The sequence below is a fragment of the Larimichthys crocea genome, chromosome VIII (genome assembly GCF_000972845.2).
Source record: "Larimichthys crocea isolate SSNF chromosome VIII, L_crocea_2.0, whole genome shotgun sequence".
Taxonomy (NCBI): domain Eukaryota; kingdom Metazoa; phylum Chordata; class Actinopteri; family Sciaenidae; genus Larimichthys; species Larimichthys crocea.
The window spans coordinates 7,133,689-7,160,934 of record NC_040018.1 but is presented as its reverse complement, the minus strand read 5'-3'; the positions used below and the strand labels follow the sequence as shown (position 1 = coordinate 7,160,934).

The 27,246-nt window shown below is 42.6% G+C and overlaps 1 protein-coding gene across 2 annotated transcripts in view; it reads right to left on the bottom strand.

Annotated features, from left to right (window-relative positions):
• ccdc102a (coiled-coil domain containing 102A) overlaps nucleotides 1-27,246 on the bottom strand; it is an 84,472-nt gene that overhangs the window by 23,517 nt on the left and 33,709 nt on the right. For both annotated transcript variants that reach the window (XM_027281139.1, XM_027281138.1), the window contains 2 exons: nucleotides 25,078-25,531; nucleotides 23,613-23,999 (listed from right to left, as the gene is read on the bottom strand). In XM_027281139.1, the coding sequence (XP_027136940.1) occupies nucleotides 23,613-23,999; nucleotides 25,078-25,440 (750 nt within the window). In that variant the 5' untranslated portion in view covers nucleotides 25,441-25,531. The remainder of the gene's footprint in view (nucleotides 1-23,612; nucleotides 24,000-25,077; nucleotides 25,532-27,246) is intronic.

Here is a 27,246-nt window from a genome sequence, read left to right as displayed (position 1 = left end):
CTGGCAAGAGATAAGTACCACCACAGACAGCTTCCTTTTCCTCAGGTCAGCTCTTCCCACACTCCACGGCTCCACCATAAATTAAATGTTTTTTCTGTGCAACACGAAGTAAACACAAGTTTCATGTGCTTTCTGTGTGATATTGAACCGAACCTTGATGAGAACAAGATACCTCTAAATAAACCCCCACTGGACAAGGGCTCGGTGACACAAACTAACAACAGATTAATAAGCAAACACACACACACACACAAACCCACACACACACACCGACACACACACCAACACACACACACACACACCCACAGGTCCCTGAAAAAACTGAATTGAAAAAAAATCCAGAATGAAGAAAAAGCCTTAGATACCCCTCTACACGAGCGGCACAGCTTTTGTCAGTCTCTGAGCGGTTACCCTGGGCCGACACGGCCTGTCCATCCTCTAAGAGCGGAGCAACAGAGAGGGCTCTCCTGTTTACTAGGGTAACCTGCGGACTGGGGAGCTTGTGATTGGCTGTCGGGTGGCGGAGCAATGATGTGGAAAAAAGGGGAGAGAGAGGAATGCCAGATGGAGAGGCAGGAGCTGAGGACTGACGGAGAGTGTGTGAGCGAAAGTGAAAGCCAGACAAACACACACACACACACACCAACAACACAGCAGAGGAATCCAATCTGGGGAAACAGGAAGCGAAGTGAGTGCTCAAGGGCTCCCCAGTGAGGCTGTCAGCTTCACATCGACACAACCTGAACATGGTGTGTTTTAAATGAAAGGCGATGAGATTGTTCCTAAAACACGCACTCTGGAAAAACTTTGACTGCCTTCTGGATTGTGATAATTAAAATACTACACCGTAGCGGATTGATGGTTGATGTGTGTCTGGACTTCTGGAACATGCAGTGACCACACACTGCATGTTCCACATTTTCAAAATGTCTTTCTTTTATTTTTTTGGGTGTTGACTTTGTCAAGTAGTCACAAAAGGTCACACACTTTTTTTTTTTTTTTTTACATTAGTCTTGTAATATTTGAAACAGATTAATAATTCAGATTTCAACCAATAAATCTGATATGACACCACCGTGACTGGTGAGGTTCATGAGCTGTCACGAGTTGAAATGTTAGCAGGGTCTGCAGGGGGACGATGAAGCCTTAGTGTTATCAAATCCACTTGGACATTATTTATGATAGTTATTGATAGCTGACAGGAAATCTTTTTTTTCATTCCAATGTGTCAATGATGTATCTCAAGGATTCTTTGACAGACGAGTCTCAAAGGCTCGGTCCATCTGTCTCGCCCTGTACCACCCACTGTTGCAGGAATTTATTTCTCTGCCGTCTGGACGGAGATACAGCTACCTAGGCACGAACAAAACAGGTACAAATTTCCTTGTTCATCGTTTGCAATCAATGCAATTAATTTGCCACAACTCTTTAAAATTGCACTGTTCTTGTGGTATTTGTCTGTTTATTTTTTTTTATCTTTTTATAGGACTTTTTGCCTTTCTGTTCTTCAATTCTAACTTTAATTTAGATTGGTTAAATCAAGTTTTTGGTGCTTTATTTGCCTTCCATTGTTTATGTCACTGTTTGTCTATTTATTTCTTGTTATGTAAGTTGCATTGCCACTGCAAAAAACACTTTCACCTGGAGGGGACACTAAAAGCTCTGAACTAACTTAATGAACAGTCTTGATTTTTTATACTGCCCATATTGGCCCCAGTTGTGTGTGTGTGTGTGTGTGTGTTGTGGTGTGTGTGTAGTGTGTGCGTGTGTGTGTGCGCGGCCACAGTTCTTCCCTTTGACTGTAAGTGTTCCAATGTACCTGCAGGTTCTCAGTTTGCTCCCACCCTGCTCATCCAGCGACCTCTGCCAGCTTCCTGGTCTTGGTATGTGAACCATCCAACTGATAACACACACACAAAACACACACTGTGAATATTCACATTGGTTTTTATGCGATGGTTAAACTTTTACGATAAAACACACACACACACTCATGCCTTTTTCCCCCCATGTGAGCAACACACTGAAGAGCCTTCAGGGTAAAACAAGCTTTTTCGCTTTAACTGTGCTTGCTCCTTCATCACTGGGTCCTGTGGGTTCCCCTTAGAGTCAAATCCAGGCATGGAGAGATGATTAAATGGAAATCCAGTTGTGTTCATCCTGGGTCTTGTTCTCGTATTTGTTGGATTATCTGCATTCCTTTCCAACCTCCACTGTTACAGTAGAAAGCTGTAGGCTTTTCGCTGGCCTATATTCTCCAGAGATGTATAGTAACGAAGTGGAACCACTTAAGTACTTTACTTAATACTAAAAATTGCAGTATCTGTAATTTTTTGGAGTATTATTTTTTCCTCAACTTCCACTTTTACTGCACTACATATTTTTGATGAATTTACTACTTTACTCCGATACATTTTTCATGTGTGCAGCGTTACTCGTTACTATTGTTAGCGTCCAGCCGGACCGTGATGAATGACAGGCGCTATTCAACAAAACAAGCATTTAATTGCTGACGGTTTGGTTTTTACCGACTCGTGACTGTCGGCCTTAACCCGCCAAAACACACAACAACATTAACAGTCCCGGTCTCACATCACACTCGCTCGTGCCGCCGTTTACTTCATACACCTGACGCCACCCGGTGCTCTCTCACCTGCTGCCCCGCCCCCCTCGCTCTCGCATTCATTCAGACGATTCACAGACATGGGAAATCACAGAAAACTACCATGAACATTGTAACACTGTAACATTAAAGTTGTGCCTTACTACAATATATTTTGAAATAATTAACCACAGTACTTGTACTTTACTTGTACTTTACTTTCATACTTGAGTAGCAATTTTTTACATACTCTACTTGCAATACTTAAGTACAATTTTTTTGCATACTTTAGTACTTTTACTTAAAGTATGGTGTTTCAAGAACACTCCAACTTCTACTCAAGTCCGTTTTTTGTATATAGCACTTGTACTTCTACTCCATCCTTTTACTCCAGTACTTTAACATCTCTGTATATTAATATGTTGTTTTTGGCTACATTTTCTAATCGCCTGAATTGCGTTTCCTAAAAAAACATGAGGACAATTATCTCTACAGCAGAAGAAGAAGTGATGAGTCTGCAACGGTAGCATGAGTGAGTAAATCGCAGAATAGGTCACAAACAGTGAGATAACAGCCCGGATTGAAAAGATGGTGGGATCTGTCTGTCTGCTTCAGCCACCACAACGGCGTTTCTCCAGAAATTTTGCTGTGTGGTTTTCTGTGCCACAGTTTGACTTCATAGATACCGTAGTAAGTGATAGTGACAGTATCGTCTGTTCTCTACCTCATCCTCGGCCTGTCCCACTCTTCTTAAGCTCCTCCCCCTCAGTCGCAGCTTTTTGGCCTTCAGCCTCGTGGGCTTCACCCTCCGGTTGGCGTGGGCGCGCTCCGCCGTCTTCTCCTGAAACCTGAAACTGCTTTTCAGTTTAAGTGAAGTTGGCGAAGGTAACAGGTCAGCCCAGCCCTGCGGGACGCAGACAGGGACAGTTTGGTCAAGAAGCTCTTCTGTCTCATTTACTACTCGAAAGATTTTGAGCCGACTCCTCAGTTCATCAACGGGGTTAAGTCGTTTATGACCTATACGTACATAAATTCAATAGAAAAAAAGACGCCTAAAGTAACATCGAAAAAAAAGCTTGGTAAGTTTTTTATTCTCACAGAGAATCACACTACTTTCTCTACATCCTCTAAACTCTGTGTGCACGGACGCACGGGACAGATCTGAATTGGATATTTTGAAAACCAAATCTTAAATGAAAAATTTGAAAAATGTCAAAAGTTCGAGCGTTTAGTATACACATTTACCACAAAACTATAAAATCTTAATTCATTTAAATTTTTCGTTTTTCACAATTATATTTGAATATATTACATTATTTTTCTTTTTTATATTTCACAAATAATTATACATTTTAAAGTTAGATTAACAAAATATATATGTAAATTTTGTCACTGAGCATGTGCAATCATGACATTTTAATTGATTCATTTAATATGTGCAGACTGCAGCTACTCACGCTGGATTTTTTATCTTTTTAAACATATAAGGATCTTTGAAAATGCAACATTTAATCAGGTCGACCAAAACCAAATACCCACACACACACACACAGCAGCAGCTGCAGTGCAATCAGTTGAAATCACTCACTTTACAGTGGTGCTGTTCACACTGGAGACCGTGCGAAGCCAAACTCTGATCTAACAAAAGAGTTCGGCGGAGCCTGCGGCCTCTAATCCTTTGTTGATGGGCAGGAGGGTGATATTCCTCAAATAAAATATGAGAGGGGTCTGATGTAATACAACCAGTAAAAAAGGGACAACATCCGATACTCGGTCTGATCAAGAGTTTTACCCACAAGCCTGAAACAGATCTGTGTCCAGTGGACACAGGAGACAACTGAGATGGCACTGATGAAAACCTCTGCCGCTTAAAAAACAAAACCAAATGAGAAAATAACCAAGATTGATTCTTCTTCTTCTTTCTTCTTATTATTTATTATTATTATTATTATTATGTGATATTATTTGAATTGACTGTGTTCAAGTTATTAAAAACAACACAACCATGAATTAAATAAGTTAAACATATTTACTTCTTTGATTGTGATGAATAGTTCCTCCCATATTCTTCTGGACGGCTTCATCAGCCAGTTTCTCCACAGATTCCTTAACGTTCCTCTACTTGGCCACAGGCCATCCAAAATATCCCTGCCAGAACAAAAGGTCTGATAAATGAAAAGGATACGTGTGTGCCTCAAAGCAGGACCTGCGGCCAGAAAGAACCTCAATTATTCCCCCAGGACTGAAGATTTATCACTTTGAGAACACGGAGCGGAGGAAGAGGGGGAGCGGCTGGACTCCCTGACTCTATTTAAACACAGACATCATCACTGAATCATCTCTGAAGCCTGGTGTGTGTGTGGGGTGTGTTACTTCATTAACGTTTCTTGTTAATTTAGATTTTTGTATTTGTGCCCCCGTCTGTCACACACAACACACACACACCACACCACGCCTGTGGTTACACCCACAATGCCTGTTAAATGTTTCTCCTTGCCTGGAAAGACCCTGACGTTCTGTCTCTACATCTGTTCCACTGAAAACTGAAACACACCACCACACACAACACACACACACACCACACACACACACACCACAAAAAACCCATGTTTCGACCTTCATCACCTTGACAAAAAATGTCCTTTATTGTGCGAAGAAGAAGAAAAAACAACATGCCTCAGTTAGTCAGCGTTGAAACACACATATTTCTACATGCGCAAACCACCCACCACACACACACACACACACACACACACACAATCACAAAGAATAAACTAGCATTCACCCTTCCCCCTCTGCCATTCTGCGAATTTGCCTTTATTAGACAGCAAAGTCACACACACACCACACACACCACCCACACACACACACACACCACACCCACACACACAAACACCACACACACACACACACACAGAATTGGGTTTATAATTCAGGGCTGCCAGGAGGATGGGGGAAGGACATGAGGCTGGAGCGAGGAGGGCAAATGAAACCAAAGCCATTCAGATGCATAAAAGCAGCAACAATAAACATGAAACGGACGTGACGGCCCGCCGGCCTGTTGCATGCTTTCCAAAGGTGTGTGTGTGTGTGTTTGTGCTGTGTTGTTATGTTGTGTTCCTGATCAAATCATTTCACTGTAAAAACAATATGCTGTGTGTATCGTGTGTCATGCTGTTGCATGAGCAAGCCTTGCTCTTCCTGACCGGCTTCATGTTTTATTTATGTCAGCCTGGCTCAACGATGTTCACAAATTAACATTAGGGCTGTGTTTACATGAAAGAGTCCCAATTATGCTTGCAGTCAGACTTTACACATTTAGATATATCCCACATTCTTTGGTTCTTTAACCTCTTTGCCTTCATCCCCTCATTGCATACTCCTCTCTTTTCTTCTCTCTAATCTCTCTCCCCCCTCTGCCCCTGATCTTCATTTATTTACCACCACCACCTCCTGCCTGGAGCCGGGGAGGCTTAATTCCCACTTTTGCTCAAACACCATGTCTGGCATAATTATTTGTCTCTCCTTTTGCTTCCTTTATCCAGAATCTCTTACCCTCTGTGTGTGTGTGTGTGTTGCTTACCTGCAGCATTAAATAAACCCGCGAGCTTCATTAATCACCTGGGGTCGGGCGTTAATGGGGGGGACCACTGTGCCACCAAACCGGCTGCTGCTTATAGGAGGGAGCAGGAGGACTAGAAGATCATGACACACGCGCCCCACACACACACCCACCACTCATAACACTCATTCGTATATAAAACTACTGCACAGTAATTTAATGAAACCTTTGAAATCATCTTGCATGAAATGAAAACGAATGAAAAGAGACAGACTGAACACAGCAGGTCCCCTTCATAAACACCTTTCATCCTGGACACCGGTGCACCCAGTGTAACAACCCCACCTGGTGACCATTGGTGTCATAACAAGACATTTCCCATCAATCCATTATCGTTAAACCTCTTCTCCTCATCGGGCCCCGGTGAGCTGGAAGCTGGATGCCTATCCAGCTGACTTGGTGAAAGGCTGGGTACACCCTGAACAAGTCACCAGTTCATCACACATATAGACAAACAAACACTACAGTGTGGCCCACCCTAGAGTCACCAGTTAACTGTGAATGTTCCGGGTTTGGACATGATAGGAGGAGGCCGGGACACAAAAGAGGAACATGCAACTCCACACAGGAAAGGGAACAGCCAAGGTTCAAAAACCAAGAACCCTAACAAGACATCTGCTTATGATTTACTGAATCTCCAGACATTCATCAGAATGTTATTGAGATCTTATTTTAATCAAACTTTATTTCCATTTTGATTGTTCTGACTTGTTTGAAATATTTCTTCACACTGTGATTCTGTTGAAAACCTGTTCGCTTTGTACAAGGTGTGAAGCCTGTCAGTCACTTCAGCTAATGTGATTGTTGATGTTTATCAGTGTGTGTCTGGTGAGAAGTGCCTTTGTTGCTAGACAGTTATTATATTAATTCAATTCCATCTCTGTGTGACGCAGAGGGTAGGGTTCATAAAACCGTTAACACCACCGCTTCTGGAGAGATTTGAAACAAAATATGAAAGTGAGGAAAATAGTGCTGGGACAGAAGAAATGAAGGAGGGCTGGGTTTAATATTACAAGTATTATCAGACTAAAACCCAGACGGCCTTCAGAGGAAAAACATTTAATTTTTCGGTCACTGCATGAAGCTCCGCTCATGTCGCAGCCCTCTTGAATTATCATTTCAACTATATAATCAATGGGTGCCTTCAGTAGTTTACTTGGTTTAAGCACCCACCCACATTGCTTGTGCATGTCATTCGGTTTTTCCACGAGAACCTTCTTGAGGTTTGAAGCAAGTAAAAGACATAAAAAAATTAAAGATGGAACTTTGTCAAAGCTTAAAATGAAGCTACTGACACTGTCAACATGTTTCCAGCTGTACCAACCAAACACATGTGAGCGAACACAGACAGCTCTTAGAAAGCAAACTTGTAAATTACGTTATATCGAGAGCTCATCCAGTGTGGTGTTTGTGGATTGATTTGGGTTCATGAATGAAAGGGACTGATGGAGTGAAAGGAGGAGCAGGGTGGCTGTTCCCGGGCGAGAACATTCTCCTCTGCAGGTTAGGAGCTTGTGCCCCACCCTTGTTTTCTTCTCAAACAGCTCATCTGAATGTCCTGAGGGCCCGGTGTCGAGGGCGGAGGGCGCCTGCCGGCTGTTTCTTGGCCAGTTTGCTCTCCAGTCTTCAGTCTGGGCCCTCAGCTTCTTGTTGTCCCTCTCCCAGGGCGAGTTCCGGTCTTTCCAGGGCGTCCCTGGCCCCCACTCTGCAGCGTTCTCCACCTGCGCCTCTCCATTGATGGAAAAAAACAAGAGAGAGCCGAGAGAAGAGAGGCTGAAACACCCACTGAAATGAGAAACGTACGCTACGTGTCCAAACAAAACCCTGATGGAAGACAAAGCTTTTGAGATGGGGGGTCGCATTCCTTCTACGCAGCAGCTTCTGTGATACAGAGCCATGAATCACACTACCCGATAAAGCTTGGCACCCTTACCGGTGTAGAACTTGCAGCTTTTAAATAAACTGACAAGGAAAGACAAATTAAAACGATGGATCCTGCAGGGGTGATGTGCCGCATGCATGAAGGTTTCACAGTTAAGGGCAAAAAAAACCACGGTGGCCCTGAAAGTGCCAAAACACACACAAGCAAATTCAAAAACCAATAGAAATCGAATAAATCACACAACAGCAAATCAAATAAACACAACAAGCAAATCGAATAACACACAGCCAATCAAATAACACCAACGAACGAATAACACACCAGCAATGAATAACACAACAGCACATCGAATACAACACATAGCAAATTCAAAAAACTGAAAGTGTAGGCCCCTCGGGGACATGACGCATCACTGATTGGATCTGGTGGTCTTTGAACCGGAAAGACATGGCTTACATGTTTTCAAAATATGAGCGCTGTTAGTGACAGTACGCTGGCTGCTATAAAAGGATATTTTTGATGCATGGACATGGATATGACCTGCATCAAAATATTCTTTAATAGCAGCTCGTATGATTTATGTCGCCCGAGGGTACCTACCCTTTCCCTTTTGAATTTGCTCATGTGTTATTTGATTTGCTGTTGTGTTATTCGATTTGCTATTGGTTATTCGATTTGCTGTTGTGTATTTCGATTTGCTGTTGTTTTATTCGATTTGCTGTTGTGTTATATGGATTGCTATTGTGTTTTTTTGAATTTTCTGTTTGTGTTTTGCCACTTCGGCCCACGTACAAACCTCAACGGTTGTGATACATCTATATTACCCGTTTAATTACAATAACTGCGCTTCACACGATACGGTAGTCCTGCATGGTTCATATTCATATAGAAATGAAATGCTTAAGTTTATGACTTGCCTCAATATGGTGAAACCGCTAGTCTGCTGAACTTGTGATTGATACTCCTCTGTGCTGGACTGCACAGGGTGAGAGAGATCATGTTATGTCAACACTTGATGGCAGTGTAAGCAGGCTTATTATCTCAGTGTGGGGAAAAGGAAAGCAACTGCTGAAAAGAGAATATACAATCCAAGACCCCAAACTGGAACATTTTAAGTATTACTGATTTTAACAAAAAAACACAAACCAGACAGTCGTGGCTTAATGCCTGCCACCCCGTACCCATTACCCCTAAAACTCCTTTCTTCCTTATACTCCTTTTATTCCGCCAATGCTGCTGTTTTAACCCTTCTCCAATCTTACGCCTCCTCCTCTGCCTGGCAGTCTCCTCACCTCAGCTCGTAGTTCGGCCAGCTCTTGGTCCATGCTGGTTCTGGCTCCCAGTTCGTCCTCCAAGTCTTCAGATTATGGGCGGCCGAGCTCGTCCTGAGTGCATTTCCTTCAGCAGGTTCAAGGCCGGTGTTCGGAAGTTTGGGGAGAAAGATTAAATGTAGGAGGTGTTGGAGGTGTTTGTTTTTAAGTTGGTCTTGTTCTTCATTCTTTATGTTTTACGAACATGTTGAAATGTAAATCTGACACTTCACACTATTGCCCACTTACACAAATCCAGAGTCCTGTTCCCACACGTGTCCTATTTCCTCTGCCAAAATGCTCTCCACCCTGTTCACCTAGCTAGTCTGTTCTGTCTGCTGCTGACAGGGTGGTGCACAGAGGTGGTTTGTAGAGCTTTTTCACTCCCTTGAGAGAGCTGCGACTGAACCAAAGTCTCTTTCACATCTTTTTATAAAAATGTCTCCTTTTTTGATCTTCTAAAACTATTACTGTTGCAGGACTGTTTACTTGGTTGACATGCACTTTAAATTTTTTAATGTACTTTTCATCATCCCAAAATTCAAGTTAGTTCAAGTCGTTATGTGAGAGCGAGACAGGAGCACTTCAGTGCTCAGCTGGAACATTTACTACATTTAATGTATTTACAAGTTTATGAGAAAAGACTTTTCCTCCAGAAAAAGGTGGAACCAAACATCTCCTGTGATTCTTGATCTATCTGGGACAACAAGCTATAGATAAGGATGACCTTATCTCCTTTACCATCCCTTTCTTCCCTCCTTGTTCTTAATCGGTCATTGCAAACTCTGCCTGTGTCTCATCTGCCTCTTCTCCACCTTCGCGATTCGCCCTCTTCCATCTCCATCTCTTTTCCCTGCTTATCTTCAAAGCCCCCATCATCACCCATCTCCCATCTCTCATATCTTCTGACCGATCCTCTCCTCTTCTTTCTCTCGCTGCTTTATCAAGCTGACCTCTGATCAGTCAGTGAGATTTTTCATGAGATGTGTGTTTGGCTGTCTCATTCTCTAAGGCCTGGACTTGCCCCCGAGTGGGCATTATGGGGGGGAATTCATAGTGACCTTGACTGTGATCACTTTGATTATAGATAGCAACATTATAGATATAAGTTTTTTTCTTGATAGGGCACAAGTACTCTGTTCAGGAAGGAAAGTGTTTCATGTGCACTGTGAGGTCAATGGACAATGGACGTTTATTGTAAAACATCTTCGTCTCTCAGTGTTCCATAACCACATTTGAGGCATTCCTTGTTAAAAATCTAAAAATTCAGGTTTCAGGGGGTGATTCGCTCAGTCAGTATCCACCCCCTATGAAGGCTTGAACAGCGGCCCAGGGTTCGAATCTTGACCCGTGCCCTTTGCTGCCGTCGTTCCCATCTCTTCTCTCCCCCACATTCCTGTCACTCTTCAGGCTGTTCTTAGGACAAAATAAAAAGCTTGAAAAAGGCAACAAAAATAATAAATTCAGTTTCATTTATGTCCAGGTGCGGCCATCTCGTCTTCATGACATTGTTTTTTACGTGTCTGCTGGTGCAGCTCACACTGGATTAACTCCATGCTTAAACCGTTACCTGAAGAATTCCAACCTCCTAAACTAAAATTTACACAACAATTACACTCATCCTTTACTGTATATTATTGTTACAACATTATCATGTATTCTTTTAAGATACTGCACATGTCAGGAACTTGTTCTCAATCTCACCCGCTATTCAGCCCAGGGTCCCTCACGAGAACCACTGAGGAGGGAACATTAACAATTTACTTTATTTATTACAGCCCTTTACAACCGTTCCCTTCTCGGTTTGTTTGTACCAAAGTGCTTTACAGCAGGTCATAAATAACGAAACAATAAGTAAAACAATAATAAAAAAAAACAATTAAAGGAACAGTAAAAAACAATCAAATACAACAAAATCGGATAGATAAAAGTGTCCTACTTACTACTGGGATGAAAGCCATCCTAACATAGTGTGTTTTTTAGCCTGGATTTAAAGAGGCCAAGGTCAGAAACAAGCGGCATTTCTCCACTGGGAGCTTTTCAGAGGCCTGGAGGCGGAAGAAACGGGAAAAAAGCTCGGTCACCCCCAGTGTTCGTTATTTCGAACTGGGCGGGGGGCACTTCCAGCAAAAGTTGATCGTTTGGACCTCAGAGCTCTACCAGGATTGGCACAGTTTAAAAGCTCAGCTAACTACGAAGTGGGCGAGGCCGTCGTTAAGAGCTTTAAAAACCAAAACATTAAAAGTCTAAAATCAATTCTAAAAAGAAACAGGAGCAGGGAAGGGAGTTGATATGCCACGTTGGTTGGTGTTGGTTAAAGACGGGCAGCAGCGTTTTGCACCCGTTTGAATCGACTGAGAGACGACTGGGAGACGCCGACAGTAACGTGCCATTGCAGTCGTCTAACCTTGAGCTTATTAAAGGCCTGGATGAAATTTTGCAGAGAATTACAGAAAAGGAGCGCTCCCTGCGTTTAATGAGTTGCCTCCTGGCTGCCTGCTACAGATACAGCTTTAGGGCCTCAGTTCACATTCCTTAAGAACCATGTTTCCATAATCCCTCAGACCAATAAAAATTCAACCACACCTGAATCAAAAAACTATAAAGGGGACCAGCTTGCTGCTGGATGGAAACCCATTGTCCTCTCCAACATTAAAGCTTTCATTTGGGCCTCATAGAAGTGACTCCAAGTGTAAACGTAAAAAGGAAGTATCAGTTTGAAGGTGGAGAAGTGGAAGCGTACATTTCCAGCTGATCTGGAAGGGTACACTTTTCTTTGCTGTTGTTTAGAAGTCTCCGGGTCTTTGCTCCATGCTTAATGCACTTCAATGCTTCCAGTAACACCCTCATACAAGTTCAGTTACAAAGTAAATTACACTGTTTTCCCGTGAAGTTGGAATTCCTTTTGTTCTCAGACACATTTCCTCCTCCTCTTTTTATTCTTATTATACACATGGGTTCATTGTCACAATCATTTCATGCGAAGAGGTTAAAAATGTTTTATTCCAACCTTCATGGACAACAGATACATTGTTAATTAGTATACATGGTATTTTCACCTGTCCGTCTCCAGTCTGCTCAGACAGAAGTCATGCTCCGACAGACTCTGCTGTCTCTCCCACTTCCAATGTCATCTCTCTGACTGTGCGCACAGCGGAAGGCCTGGACTGCATGGACGTCTCACCTGTTTTGAGAGCCTCCTGTTTTGGTCTTGGTGAGCTCCTATATTACGTTTCCACTGGCTGCAGTTCCGTCTCCAGCCTCTCGATGCTCTTTACTCAGTGCCAGCTTGTCTCTGGGAAAGGACGCAACACAAATTCGTGATGTTCAACAATATACAGCGTCAGCCAAATGTCTTGAGAATTCACATTTTACATTGGGCCACCTAAGAATCTCTGAGGCAGATCAACACCCATTCACAGCCTCTGGACCCATCCTGCATGCACTGTTCTTAAAATGAAATTGTAGATGCTCACTTTAAAAACACACATGGCCCCGGACCATAATGCATGGAAAATGTGATATGTTAGCGGTGACTGTTGGCCAGTCCTGACTTCAGTTACAGCCAGTAGCTGTACAATCCCAATCTAGAACATGTCACATTCAAACGGAGGACACATTTCTGCTCTTCAGCTGCCTGTGACAGAACAAAGAGGCCACCGCATCAGATGTACACTGATCACAATCTGAAACGGTAATGTAGGTGAAACCCTACAACACAGCTGCACTATGAGAAACCTGACGCCTTTTTCAAAAACCACGGAAATTTTGAACAGGTGCACTCAGAGAAAAATGTATGAATGATGATGGAAGCACATTAATGTAATTTAATATCTAAAATTTGCATGAAGTCATTTCTGCTTACCATATTTCCATTATAGTTTATTAGTTAATTCTCTGGTCTCTGCCTCTCTCTCTAAAGCTAGTATCATGAAGCAGATCATTCAAAAAATCTATAATAATAATATATATCGAATGATTATACAATCTGATTATTATTCATTATTGATGACCATTCATTAAAGTATGCTTTTAATATAGTAGGCAGGTGTTCAGTTATTTTAACAATTTAATATGTATAAATGTTTTGTTCAGTTATATAAATATTGCAAAATAAACATTCGCGGTTATATAGATGAAGTTGGAGTTAATATTTCCCCTGCAATGTGCTGGAGTGGAATTATATGAAATAAGATTCTTGCCATGATGCTTATGCGCCTTATGTCCAATTGCCTCTCTTAACTCTCTCTTCTTTCAGCAGGACTTTTCTGGGACTCGTCCAGACGAAGCTGCAGCGCGTTGGAGTTTGCTGTAGCTTCTTCCTCCACGTGCCAATGGTCATCCCCAACGCTGCCTGCGCGTTCCTGCCGGCTCATGCGCGGAGTGAATGTGAACGTGAGCATGGACAGGTTAACACCACTGCGGACTTTCCCCAGTCCTGGGTCACCTTCAGGGGCTCTGAACGAAGGGACCGAGTTCCCGCACCTCCAAGTCCTGCCAAGATAGGCAGGAGAGGGAGGGTGTCGTTTAGCTCAGTTGGTAGAGCGTCCCGCCCCATGTATGAATGTCAGTCCTTGTGCTGCGGTCCAGGGTTTGAATTTCAACCTCTGGCTCTTTCCTCGCATGTCATCCCCTCTCTCTATCTCCACCTTCCTGTCACTCTTCAAACTGTTGTTAAAAAGCCAAAAAATATTTAAAAAAAAAAGAGTAGGAGGAGAAGGGAGATCAGGACCTCTTGTGAAAACAGGGGCATACTAAGCTGTTAAACCAACAAAATGAATCATGTTCTAAAAAATTAGGATTGTACTGGGCTGCAGTGTTTTAACTCTTAGAGGGAGTGTATGTGTGTTTTTGCTTTTTGCATTCTTTGTACTTCCTTATCTAGCATGTGTTTGTTAAGCTGCCTGGGAAAGGAAATTTAAAAATGTTCAAGGACATGGAGAACAGACTAAGAGGAGTGTCATTTGACAAGAACATAATGTTTTACTAAGGGGAAACACCAAAAAGGAAACGTGCGTTGGAAGATGTTCGAGACAGCCCATTTGAATGCATTGTATAAAAACACCTGACAGAGCTCCCAGGAGGCCTTTTTCTGTAACCCTCTTGCGTGTTGCACTGTTAACGCTTCCTTTTTGTACAGAATATAAATTCAACATTCTGAAACTTTGATACTTTGAATCCAGTCCTCCTTATTCAAAGTTTTCTTAAAATAAATTCTCCTCACTTCTCCCCTTTGCCCCAATGTAAAACAGGAGATTGGAACTCTTACACACTGCTTGTGGTCTTTGTCGAAAAGATTTAAACATTTTGAGGACATAGTGGGACAATGTGTTAAACAAGATTCTAGGTACTTCACTAGGATTTGACCCACTTTTGTATGCTGTGGGTACTTTCCCAACTGGCTTTATCAATGTATAGTACAAGAGAATGTATAGCCTGTTAACTTTTGTGCTAGGAAAATGTATTTTGTTAAATTGGTCTATACCCCCACGGACACATTTGGCATAATGTTATAAATACGATATATCTCTTGGGACTATTTGATTGTAGAGCTGCCATGAGTACAGGATATTACTGTCAGAATATGCGCAACCATTCATGTCCTTTATAGGAAATAAACTTGGAACCACTTTATTAGAGGATTATGTAAAAAGATCAGAGGTCTTGTATTTAATTTCTTATTTGTCTTTTCTCTTCTTACCACAGCTTCTGTGTCATTGTTTGATACTTAATTTCATATTTTTATCATGTTTTATGCCATGCATCTAAGAAGTAATGGGCCTGCTGTCTGTGCCTGTATACTTGTTTGCTTGTTTTGTAGTCTGTGGCCGAGTCTTGTTCTTGTTCTTTGTATGTTATTGTTAACCAAACATAATAAAATCATAATTAAATAAAAAAAAAAAAATAATTTCAATCACAATATATATACTACCACATTGTTTTTTTAAGATTATTTGTAGAGGACTGCTGAAAGAGTGACATGGAACTCTGTGAAGACGCAATGCAGCAGATAGCCACAGGACATAATACCTGGCCGGACATTACATCATCACATTGATGCTGAAATCCTCTAGAAATCCTTATATTGTAATTAGTATCCTATGTATTAATGTGGAGGAGAGCCAGCATGTTGGGACAGGTTGCTGTAGTCAGCCCCCGACCGCAGTCCTCAGATAAGTGGTCCATTTACTGTATGGCAGGGCCATGTGAAGATAACCCGGGGGGCCATACTACTTACATGTTAAAAAATAAAGTTACATACAAATGCACTGTTCTGTAAAACCATTTTCATTCATTGTCACAATTATCTTTTTTTTTAAAAAAAATGAGACATGTAACTAAATCTCAGCCAATCAGGTGTGTGTGAAACAATCTAAAACAGTTCTGGCCTTCTGACGTCAGATCAAACAAAAATACACTGTATGGAATTGTAACTTGCATGACATGCCTGAAAAAAATAAAATAAAAATTAAGCTGCAAGCAGCGATGGTCGGCCCTCGCCACTGTGCAAAATTGCGCATGTTGCAATGTTGCGCATGTGGAAATGTGCCATGTGGAAATGGCCACACAGTTTCCCCAAAAATCTCATTTGATAAACTGTTACTCAGGAAGTCTTGTGAACACACCTACCAAGTTTGAAGTGAAATTGGATGAAATCCCTAGGAGGAGTTCCGTTCAAACCTGACCCCCTTGTCAACTCAGGCCAAAAGTCACTGGGTCTGTTTTTTTGTGAAAACAACTCGGCCAGCGTCGAGTGTGACGCTCCTCACGGCCACGCCCTCTGATTACAAAATTGGTTGTTGATTTTGAACTTTTCATTGTGGACGCCTTGAGAACACAGCACGGCAAGGTTCAAGCACATCGGATGAATCCCCTAGGAGGAGTTCGTTCAAATGCGAACCCTGGAATGAGGCAAAAACGGGAAAGCAAAGGCCAAATCTGAGCACAAAATGGACGCGCTTACACTTCACTGTCGCCCGGGGCACCCAAGAGTACTTTTTTGGTTGCTTATGGGCCATGTTTACATACCATACTCCCACCGAGTTTCGTGCACGTGGGCGAAACCGTGGCGAGGGGCACCGGCAAAAACGCGCACCTAGGTGGCGCTCTGGAGGCGTATGCACGCGTGCATGTGTGAGACCTCCAAAATACATAATTTTACGCCTGACATTGAGGGGGTAGGCAAATTTTCGTGAGTTTTGGGGGGGATATGGGCTGTGGAAAATGCGATTTACTCTTCAACGTCGTTCAGCGTTCGAAATACAATAGGGCCTCGCTGTGCTCGGGCCCTAAATATGATTACACATTCTATGTAATCGGGAACAGCAGTGATGTCACTGTGTTGTTGATGAGTGATGGGAAAATGTCTTCAATGACTGCCTCTGTCTGCAAACCAGGCCTCTTTAGTGGAGCAGTTTACACTGGACACAGCATGTTCAATAAAAATGGATGGCTGCCTCTGTCATGGTGATTGTTTGCTACAGCGCAGATTCACATGTCAACCGTGAATACATACAACCAAGTATCATGCTGGTGTGACTTGCAGCAGAATGGTGAAGCTCTGTGGGTGAGGTCTTCACCCTCGTCTGTGTTTATTATTTCCAACTCTGCATCGCTGGAATAATCCTTTGAGAAACATTTACCTTCCTAACATTCCATGACTCCTAACAAAACATCAGCAGGGATAAAGACTTCCTTCAGTTTCAGTCATAAGTCTCATTCAAAACTACCCACATCTCTCTTCCCGCAATATTTTGCTCTTCTGTCCTCACCGTTTTCCGCTCCACCCTCCGTTCCTCTCTACCAAGGCTGCAAATCAAACTGTTCCTTCCTGAAGATCATGTAAGGTTTCTGCCAACGTGCTGTCACAGCACAACCCCGAAACTCTTGGGTGGGTTCTCATGACCAAACATTTTCACATCTCATTTTATTTAATGGCCTCAAAAGAAATTAAATTGGAAATGTAGAGCTTTTCCCTCTTCTCCACATAATAAATCTGTCTGCTTTGGCACTACAACAGTAAAAATCGAAATGTCTCCCCACCCTAGATCTTCCATGGCATCTGCCAGATGTAGAAATGTGAGGTCTCAGTCTCCCACAGGCTCATAAAGCTGTGTGGTTCTTTAACATAATCAGCATGCTGCCTTAAAGAGTTTCATAAATATCTAATCTTGTGACTGAGAGTTGTAAACACGACCCTATGAGAGGATTTTATTTAGAAATGGTTGTTTGAAATAAAGTGTCAAAGAGCACGTCAGACATTTGGTGCATTTCAACATGACCTGTGTTGACATACTATCAGTTGTACTTGCTAGATCCTGAGATCACAGGAGCACGATTTGACTCAGACCAAGTGTCAGTGCCGAACTACTACAGCTACATTATAAGCTACGGGTGTGGTTTAAAACTTTGTGTGTGCAACAACATGTGGGAAGTTGTTTCGTCACTGAAAGAAGAGCAGAGAACGACACTGAAGAGTTTTCTGGATGAAAAGATGTTTTCACTCTTCTCCTGACTGTAAGACTTTGACTACATCATAAGGTTCATTGATCATATGGTTCATATGGTTCATTCATGATAGACGGTGATGGACCATCCAATCACAAAGTCATTTGCTCAAGTTGCTGCCCTTTTCCAAACAGTTCCCAATGAGCGTCCAATTTGGTTTGAGAACATCGCAACAGGTACCGTCTAGTTGTACCCTCGCCTCTCGCAAAGCGAGGTCACTCTAAACTCTTCTCTGTGGTCGTCCCCAAATGGTGGAATGACCTACCAACGGCTACTAGAACAGCAACATCCCTTTCTACCTTTAAAAAACTTGTAAAAACCTTTCTGTTTCGAGAATGCTTCCCTGCCTAACAAAACTAACAACTACTCTGTGCTCCTTTACACCTTTCTCAGCTTATGTCCTCCTCTGTAAGTCGCTTTGGATAAAAGCGTCTGCTAAATGCAATGTAATATAATGTAATGTAATGTAATGTAATGTAAGGTACGGATAATTTGAGCCTCAGTCTGATTCCTCAAAACCGAGTGGACCTGAGAAGTCCTCTACTGTGGCGAACACTTCAACAAGAGACCTCATGAACACCAGAAACAGACAACATCAGCTGTGTGTGAACATCAGACCAAACAACCCACAGAATCAACTGAGAAGAGGTCAAAGGTCATCGACCAGGAGTCAGTAAATAGCCAGAGAAAGATCAATAAGTACATTCACATCTCTCTGCTGCTTCTGAGACGGAGGCTGATCGTCGTGATCTTAAAACATGTTCGACAATAACGAGCTGGATTAAACAATTAAGCCACACAACTGTCAGATTTGTGGTTTTTAGAATTTCAGAATAATAATGTGCTTTGAATTGAAAGACATATTCTTTCAATGTTTGAAAAACAGTCTCATCAATCATACATCATACAACTGGTGGATGAAAAATACAGTAACATCCTTTTTAACGCATCTGTGGTGCTGATGTCATTACAGGTACTGCCCAACAGAGGGACCTGGTGTGTAACACATGTCAGTGAGACGAGCCACATGTGGGAGTACTCAGTGTGTGTGAGAACCAGAACAATGGAGGGAGACAGGAAATGGAGCTCTGCTGTGTGTGACTACCAGTTAAACGCCGCTGCACAACCGCCACAGCCGCCACCACTGACAGACATATTATCATGGTTTACTTGGAACGCTGCAGCCTCAGTGTGTATTTTTGTGTGTGTGTGTGTGTGTGTTACCATAGAAACCTTGCTTAGGCTAGATGAAGGTCAAGTGTGACCGGTAAATGACAGTGATCTTCATTCACCGTCATTTTGAAGTTAAAGCAGAGATATGTATGCGTATGTGTTCATGTGCATCTGCGGTGAGACAGGACACAACTGATACACCAGGGACACACCATTGCTATAGACCCAGTAAACCCAGTGAGAAAACACAGGAGGTCAAAGCACTGATGGGACAACAGAGTGGTACAGTTAGTATGACTACAACTACCATTGCTACTGCACTGCTGTCATCATTCCGGACAACAGCTAGTGTCCTTAAAGAAATTAGTTTTCAGAACTACTAAAGTCCGTCTAATTCATGACAGTCTAGAAATATTTGGACAGTGACACAATTTTCTGAATTTTGGCTCGGTACACCAACCACAATGGATCTGAAATAAAACAAATGTGATCCAACTGAAGTGCAGACTTTCAGCTTTAATTTAAGGGCTTGATTAAAAAAAAAATGGTATGAAATGTTTAGGAACAGCAACTATGTTTATACACAGTTCCCTTATTTCAGGGGCTCAAATGTAATTGGACAAACTGGACACGTAATCATCAATAAAACATTCATTTAAAATACTTTGTCGGGAATCCACAGACATCACCAAATTCTGGGTTTTCTCCTTTATTATGCTTTGTCAGGCCTTTATTGTAGCTGCCATCAGTCGTTGTTTGTTCATAGGTCTTTCTACCTTCAGTTTCGTTTTCAGCAAGTGAAATGCATGCTTGATCAGGTTGAGATCAGGTGATTGACTTGGTCATTGCAGAATAATCCACTTATTTGTCTTAAAAAAACTCCTTAAAAATATTTTGGATCATTGTCCGTCTGTAAAGTGAAAAAACTTTGAAGTCAACTTTGCTGAACTTGGCTGAATCTGAACAGGCAGTATATCATGAGCCATTCCAAGTCTTTTCTTCCAATCGTTCTGGTTCAGGTTGATCTCGGTTTCATCTGTCCAAAGAATGCTGTTCCAGAACTGGGCTAGCTTTTTCTAATGTTTTTTTTTTTAGAAAAGACTAATCTGGTCTTTCTATTCTCAGGCGTTATTAATGGTTTACACCTTGTGGTGAGCCATCTGTATTTGCTCTTGTAGTCTTCTCTTTATGGTAGATTTGGAGAATGATATGTCTACCTCCTGGAGAGTGTTCTTCACTTAGCTTGATGTTGTTAAGGGGTTTTTCTTTACCATGGAAAAGATCCTACTATCATCCACCACTGTTGTCTTCCGTGGACGTCCAGGCCTTTTCTTAACTTAACCAGTGTGTTCTTTTTCTCTTAAAATTTACCGAACTGTTGAGTAAGAGTATCGTACATGGATTCTTTTTTTGTAGCCTGCTTCACTTGCATTGTGAGCTTGTTTGACCGCATGCTGTGGGTTCACAGCAACAGCTTCCAAATGTGAATGCTACACCTGGACTGAACTCTGAAACCTTTTACCTGCTTAATTGATGAAGAAATAATAAAAGAATAGCTCACATCTGTCCATGAAACAGATTTTGAGTCAACTGTCCAATTACTTTTGGTCTCTTGAAAAAGAGGGAACTACATATTACTAAACATTTTGTCCAATTTGGATGTGAATACTAAATTAAGCCCATATTTATTATTTAACTGAAACTTATGATAAACTGCTAAAACAACAAAACTGTATATATGGACCCAACTGTAGATGTTAGAAGTGTTGCATAATGAAAATCTGTGTCGGTTTTTCTGACAAACACAGGGAGGGAGAGAGCAAGAGACATGGTGTTAATACTGAGTTATTTGCAGACAAACACACTTCAATGTCTTAACAACAACACAAAGAAGTTGAGTTGCAGCCTGTAGTGATTTTACAGTTTGATGAACACAAACCACAGTTACAGTAATCAGATATTATGTTCATTAATAACAACCTGAAGGCTTCATTACTTTTTATACACAAGTTCATATTTAACGCACGCTTTGTTTCCATTACAACATTCCTCGGAGCTTGGTGATCAGCTCGCTGTGATTGAGCAATGTTGCATGGGTATAAAGCTAAAGAAGCTCAGTGCTAACGCAGATATTTGAATGTATGTGACAAACAAATGTGGAGGCTGTGTACTTGAACCATTCACCATGTTCTCTCAAAGAGACATGGTATTCATACTGAGTGATTTGCAGACAAACACACACACTCCTATGTCTTAACAACACAAAGAAGTTGAGTTGCCTGTAGTGATTTTACAGTTTGTGTCTTGTGACATGAATGCTCACATGAGCTACACAGGTTCCCAAATCCATCCTCCGTCACATACAACATGAACGCAGCATCTGCAAATTGCTTGTTTACCTCACTTGAGAAATATGACCAATGATGGTACTTAATGCTACCATCCCATACAAGCTTCAGTTGTCCTCAGGAGTGTGCGTGTGTGTGTGTCAGTATGAGTGAGGCTGAGCTGAGGAGGGTTTAGGGTTAGGATGGTCTACATAGGATTGGCTGACAGAGAAGAAGTACTGCAGCATCCCTGAGCCCTGAGGGATAAGCAAGTCAGTGTGTGTGCGTGTGCGCATGTGTGTGTCTGTGTGTACCCACAGTGCTAGAGTCTCTTAAATAGGACAACCCCTACACACCCTTCTGGTGAGTGATCTACAGGGCTGGAAACACAGCAGTCATGCTGACCTACATTCACTGAGGCTCAGGTCACATTGTCCATTTAACAGCAGAGGACATGAGCACCCTGATACCAGAGAGACGGTCATTGCATTTCATATCTACTAGTAGGGATGTAACGATTGAAATCGGTACAAATGCGTGACGACTCGCATCGGTTGACAGAAAAAATTAATCGCGATTGCGAGAGAAGTAGGATATGTTCTTTTTCGTCTTTTTTTATATTAGAAATAGGTTACGTTGTGGCTGCAGCTTCCACTGCCGCGTCTGCCTTTCTGTGTCACACACACACCCCTACACACAACACACACACACAACACACAACACACACACACACACACAACACCACACAAACACACACGCGCAGTAGTGGTAATCGGCGTCTGGCCTGCAGGAATTCCCTCCAGGAATTCACGATGTTGCGATTTGCAACTTCAACGCAACATCAGTGAATCCCCGTGAATTCGGGGGTGTTGCAATTTTAACCAATCACCGCAACTTTAGGGATTAAACTCGGGTCAGGGACGGCCGCACGGTGCGGGAGGATCCCCTCATGGGACCTCTCCCCGCCGGGCGCATTTCCTCCGAGGTGGTGCGCCGCGACCGGCTCTGCGTTTACAGCACCCCGGACCTCGCCGTTTCCCGGGGCCATGGACTCTCATTAAAGGGTTAATGAGCTATCATCTTAATAGTTTTTATTTTCAGTTAGCTCATACTTCAAGCTGAAAGGTAATGGTCAGATCAGCTGCTTGCTGGCAGCCCTAATAAGAACACAAACTGTTTGAGAGTTTCTGTAAAGAGAGATTTTTTTTCCTACAAATAAAAAGATAATTTTATTTAATCAGAATTTGTCTGTAGCTCATTTTGATTTAAAAAAAAAAAAAATCGTGAAAAAATCGTATCGTGAACAAAAAATCGTGACTCGAATCGAGTCGTGAGTTGAGTGTATCGTTACATCCCTAGTCAGGACTCCATGGACCATTTCCACAGCACAATCAGAATAATCTTATCAAAATATGTAATTTGCAAATATTTTCACATTGTGATAGCAGCCTGATAGAGGAGTTTACATGCTAAACACATTACGCTTCAGCACTAAGGGGCACCACAAATGTGCCTCAAATCGGCTACATGAGTTCACACTACATGCGCTTAACATGACCTCATTAGCCATGACTCAGTCAATGCAATACATTTGAGAACAATTAAATAATTAAAGTGGGCATGATTTGCCTCACTGTAACATATGTTCAATTTGAAAGACGGTCACTATGTTTTTCAGGTATATATAAATCTATATTTCTAAGTATATAAGATTAATTAACATTTATACAGTATGTCTAAAGTCATTCAAACACAAAATAATCAAAACACATTCTCTGGGTATGAGATATCACATGTTTTAAATGGTGTTCACATCAGTCAGTCCATGAGTCTGCAGTGATACTGAAGTTTGACTTCAAGTTAAAATCAAACCTAATGATAATGAAAACATTTGAAAACATGGGAAAGTGAGCAGAATGATTTCATACTATTATCACCAACATCTCTGGGGATTCAGGGTTCAGATCCCCAAGTGGCCCAGTCCAACTTGCCAATAATGTTGTAATTCATGCATGTGCATGTTGTGCGTTTTCTTTCATTTAGATCTCATGATCTGTTTGGACACGTCATTACCACCTGCAGCTATATTATATGTTTCTGTTCTAATGGTCTGTTTTAAAGTCAAACATGTCTCTAAATGATAACTGCTGATAATAAAACATGGATTGTCATCTACATGTGCACTCACCTTTTGTTGACCCATCTTTTGTCTCTCCAAGTCCACGTCCCTCACTGGTTCTGGCTCTGGAGACCCTGGTGGTCCCTCCCCCATCCTGTCCAGTTTGCCATCAGTGTTGACCTGAGAGGAGGAGGAGGAGGCAGGGGAAGAGGGAGGGATAGTTGGAGACGAAGAGGAAGAAGCAGCACGAGGGTGCGCGGGGGATGAAGATGGAGAGGTGGCAGATGGTGGAGGAGCCGTGTGGGCACTGCGGAGCGTCTCCTGCCGTAGTGTCTCATTCTCTGAGGCCAGTTCCTGCCGCTCCCGTCGCACACTGGTCAGCTCCTTGGTGATGGTATCCAGCCGCTGCCTCAGTTGACGAACCTCGTCACGTGCACGGTTACGCTCTGCACGGACCTGGGAAAAAATAGACCATCCTGTTGGTTCCTCTGAAGACATAAACAAGTCATGAATATAGTTTTGCTTGCTAAAGTCTCAGTTTAATCTGCTGGTTACTGTAGTCTGTAGACATTACTCAAACAAGAGGAAATAGTACATTTGTTTGGGACTATTTTCAGAGGCAGACTAAATATATAGTGAGAATTTGTGGTAGCAGGACAGTAGTGATGCAGGAGTCGACCTGCAAACCTCAACATGCATTATCTTAGTGACACAGCTCTCTCTCTCTCTGTTATCCCTCCCTGACAAGACCCCAGAGTCCGTTGATTGGCTAGAATACATCATAGATACTGTCCACTGATTGGTTGAAAAAGAAACTAGTCTGCCTAGTAACGTTTGTCCATTCGTCGATTCGTCTGCGCTTTCAGTCTGCCGAACATCTATTTTTCGATTGGTCTTTTACGTGGTGGAATAAAACAACAAGGAAGTGTCGGACAGACACAAACCGCACATCTCTCTATCATAAACCGTTTCAGAGATATTCACAGATGTGTAAAACTTTAGACTTTTTGGGCGGATCTGCCCAAGCCGTCCTCAAAGGGTTTAACCGAAGTGGTGGGAGCACTTCTGCTTTTAAGCATGAAGGTGCTGGATTTATGTTTGCCGCCATTCTCTTAAATCTCCTCACTCTGACTGTGTAAACAGGAAGAGGAAGACGTTTCTCAAGGTGTCTGTGTAAACAGAGTATCTAGACGGGTAACTTGCTAGAAATGCTCTACAGCGACACTAGCGGCTGGCTGACCTAAATGCTCTTCCTGCAAAGCCGACGGGGGGAAATGGGCAGCGAGCGAGTGCCAGGCGTAACACGGGGGGTCTGAATGGGACCTTAATGTATTGATACTCGTGGCTGAAGAATAAATACTTTCTGGGGAAACAAAATATCGATATATATCGCAGGACCGATAAAATTGCTCAGCCTTAAAGGATACACAGTACTTTTGAGTTTAATGTAAACAAATGAATGTGTGTTGAAGATTTATGAAAGTGTCTCTTCAGTATTGATTTTCTCTCCTGGCTTCAGTAACCAGTATCCCACCTTGCTCCACTTCTCTCTCCAGTTGGCGGTGCAGTCCGACCACCACCTCATGGTCTTCTCCATCTGGGCCGCTCTGGCACGCGCCTCCTCCAGCTCCCTAAGCCTCAGCTCCTCCCTGCTCTCCCAGTCGGCCCCGGCTCCATCGCCAATGGCTCCCAGGGATCCCAGCCCGAGGCCTCCCAGCCCGGGCGACAACAGCAGCGGGGGGCTGGAGCTGGGAGTTCCTCCAGTGGGGCTGGGGGTGTGGGTGAGGCTGTCCGGGGAGCGAATCCCCCTTTCGGACCCCAGACCCAAGCTGCACAGCAGGCCACCTCCGGTTGACTTACCGCCTTCAGACAGGTGGGGGCTGGGAGTGTGGTTCATGATGGAGGCGGTGGTGTGGATAAGGACAGTGAGGAGGGTGAAGGGGGTGGGGGATTCAGGAGAGCATGGTCCTCATCATTCTGTGATCAGCCTGGAGACAAAAACACAGCAACAGAAGAAGTGAGCCATCAGGAGGAAATACATCTGTTCCCCTCATGTGGTCTGGACACAAATTTACCATCTTTGAGGAGAAAACAATTCAAGGTTGATCGAAAAAGTAAAAAAAATCTAAGTTTAGAACGCAGTCCAAGGAAATCACTGACAGACGCTCGGTGCTGCCTTCGGGGGGAGGAAAGCCCTCGTCTGCTTCCTGAACACAATAAAACCAGAGAGAGAGGCTGGAAACACGACGGAGGCTGAAACTTCTACTGCTTAATGAGAAGCAGCTCGATGTACAGCACAAACAGAAACACATACACTGTATCTGACATCACTACGAGAATGTAATCATTCCATCTCAGCTCTGAGGAGAGAGAAAACACTGGGACATGTACTGTTCACCTGATACCTTCTCGCTCACACTATCATCTCTGTCTCAGCAGAAAGATTCCATCAATTATTCCTAAAAAACAAACAAATCTAAAATAAAAAAAATCTGATTATTGATAGGTTCTACACTTTGTTTCATGGGGATTCCCAACCCTCTGATTATTTACACCAGTCCATCACAAGCAGCAACCTCCGTGGCTGTAAAGTAAATGTAAATGTAAATGTACTTTATTTATACAGCCCTTTACAACAGTCCTTTCGGTGTACCAAAGTGCTTTACAGTAGACAATAAATAACGAGAACAATAGGAAAAAAACAAACAAAATAAAAACAATAAAAAGCAACAAAATCGAATAAGAAATGATAAAAGTGTCATCATACTACTGGGTGTTAAAAGCCATCCTGAAAAGGTGGGTTTTTAGCCTGGATTTAAAAAGGCCAAGGTCAGAAACGAGACGCATCTCGACGGGGAGCTTATTCCAGAGCCTGGGGGCGGCAACGGAAAATGCTCGGTCACCCCCAGTGTTCGTATTTCGACCTGGGCACTTCCAGCGACAGTTGATCTTTGGCCCTCAGAGCTCTACCAGGATTGTGGACAGTTAAAAGCTCAGATAAGTATGAAGGGGCGAGGTCGTTAAGAGCTTTAAAAACAAACGTTAAAAGTTTAAAATCAATTCTATAAAAGGACAGGAAGCCAGGGAAGGGAGATAAGAACAGGAGTGATGTGCGCACGTTTGCTGGTGTCGGTTAAAAGACGGGCATCAGCGTTTTGCACGACTTAGAAAGTAAAGCCTGTGCCAAGTGCCAAAAACTGCAGTTCATCAAACGTCCACTGCCTACGGCTGCCTACAGAACATGCCAGTGTCCATAAGCCTCCAACTTCACAGCAGAACTGCAAAACCGTACTGTACACTTTGATTGTCATTGATTAGACATCCAAATACTAATCCTGTCGTTCCCACTACTCTCTCCTTCCACCTACAGACCTCAGGATTGTTCAAACCTGCAGACAGTAAAAGCACCACACCACACTGCTTATGGCCCTTTCAGACACAACAAGACAACAGCGCCCTGAAACCTATTATTTAACATGAAACATTTAATTCAGTATTTTTGTGTGTGCTTATTTTCTGTACAAGCTGTACATGTGCAAATGTGTATTTTCTGTAATCTCACTATGCTCCACTAATGAACAGATCTATCATTAAGCACATTTGTGTTAAGTTTCCCCTGAGGGATCAAACTTTGAGCTTATCTCCTCTGTCAGTGCCAAGTTTGGGTTGAGACATTCTGGAGAAAAATACCATCTCTGCCTGA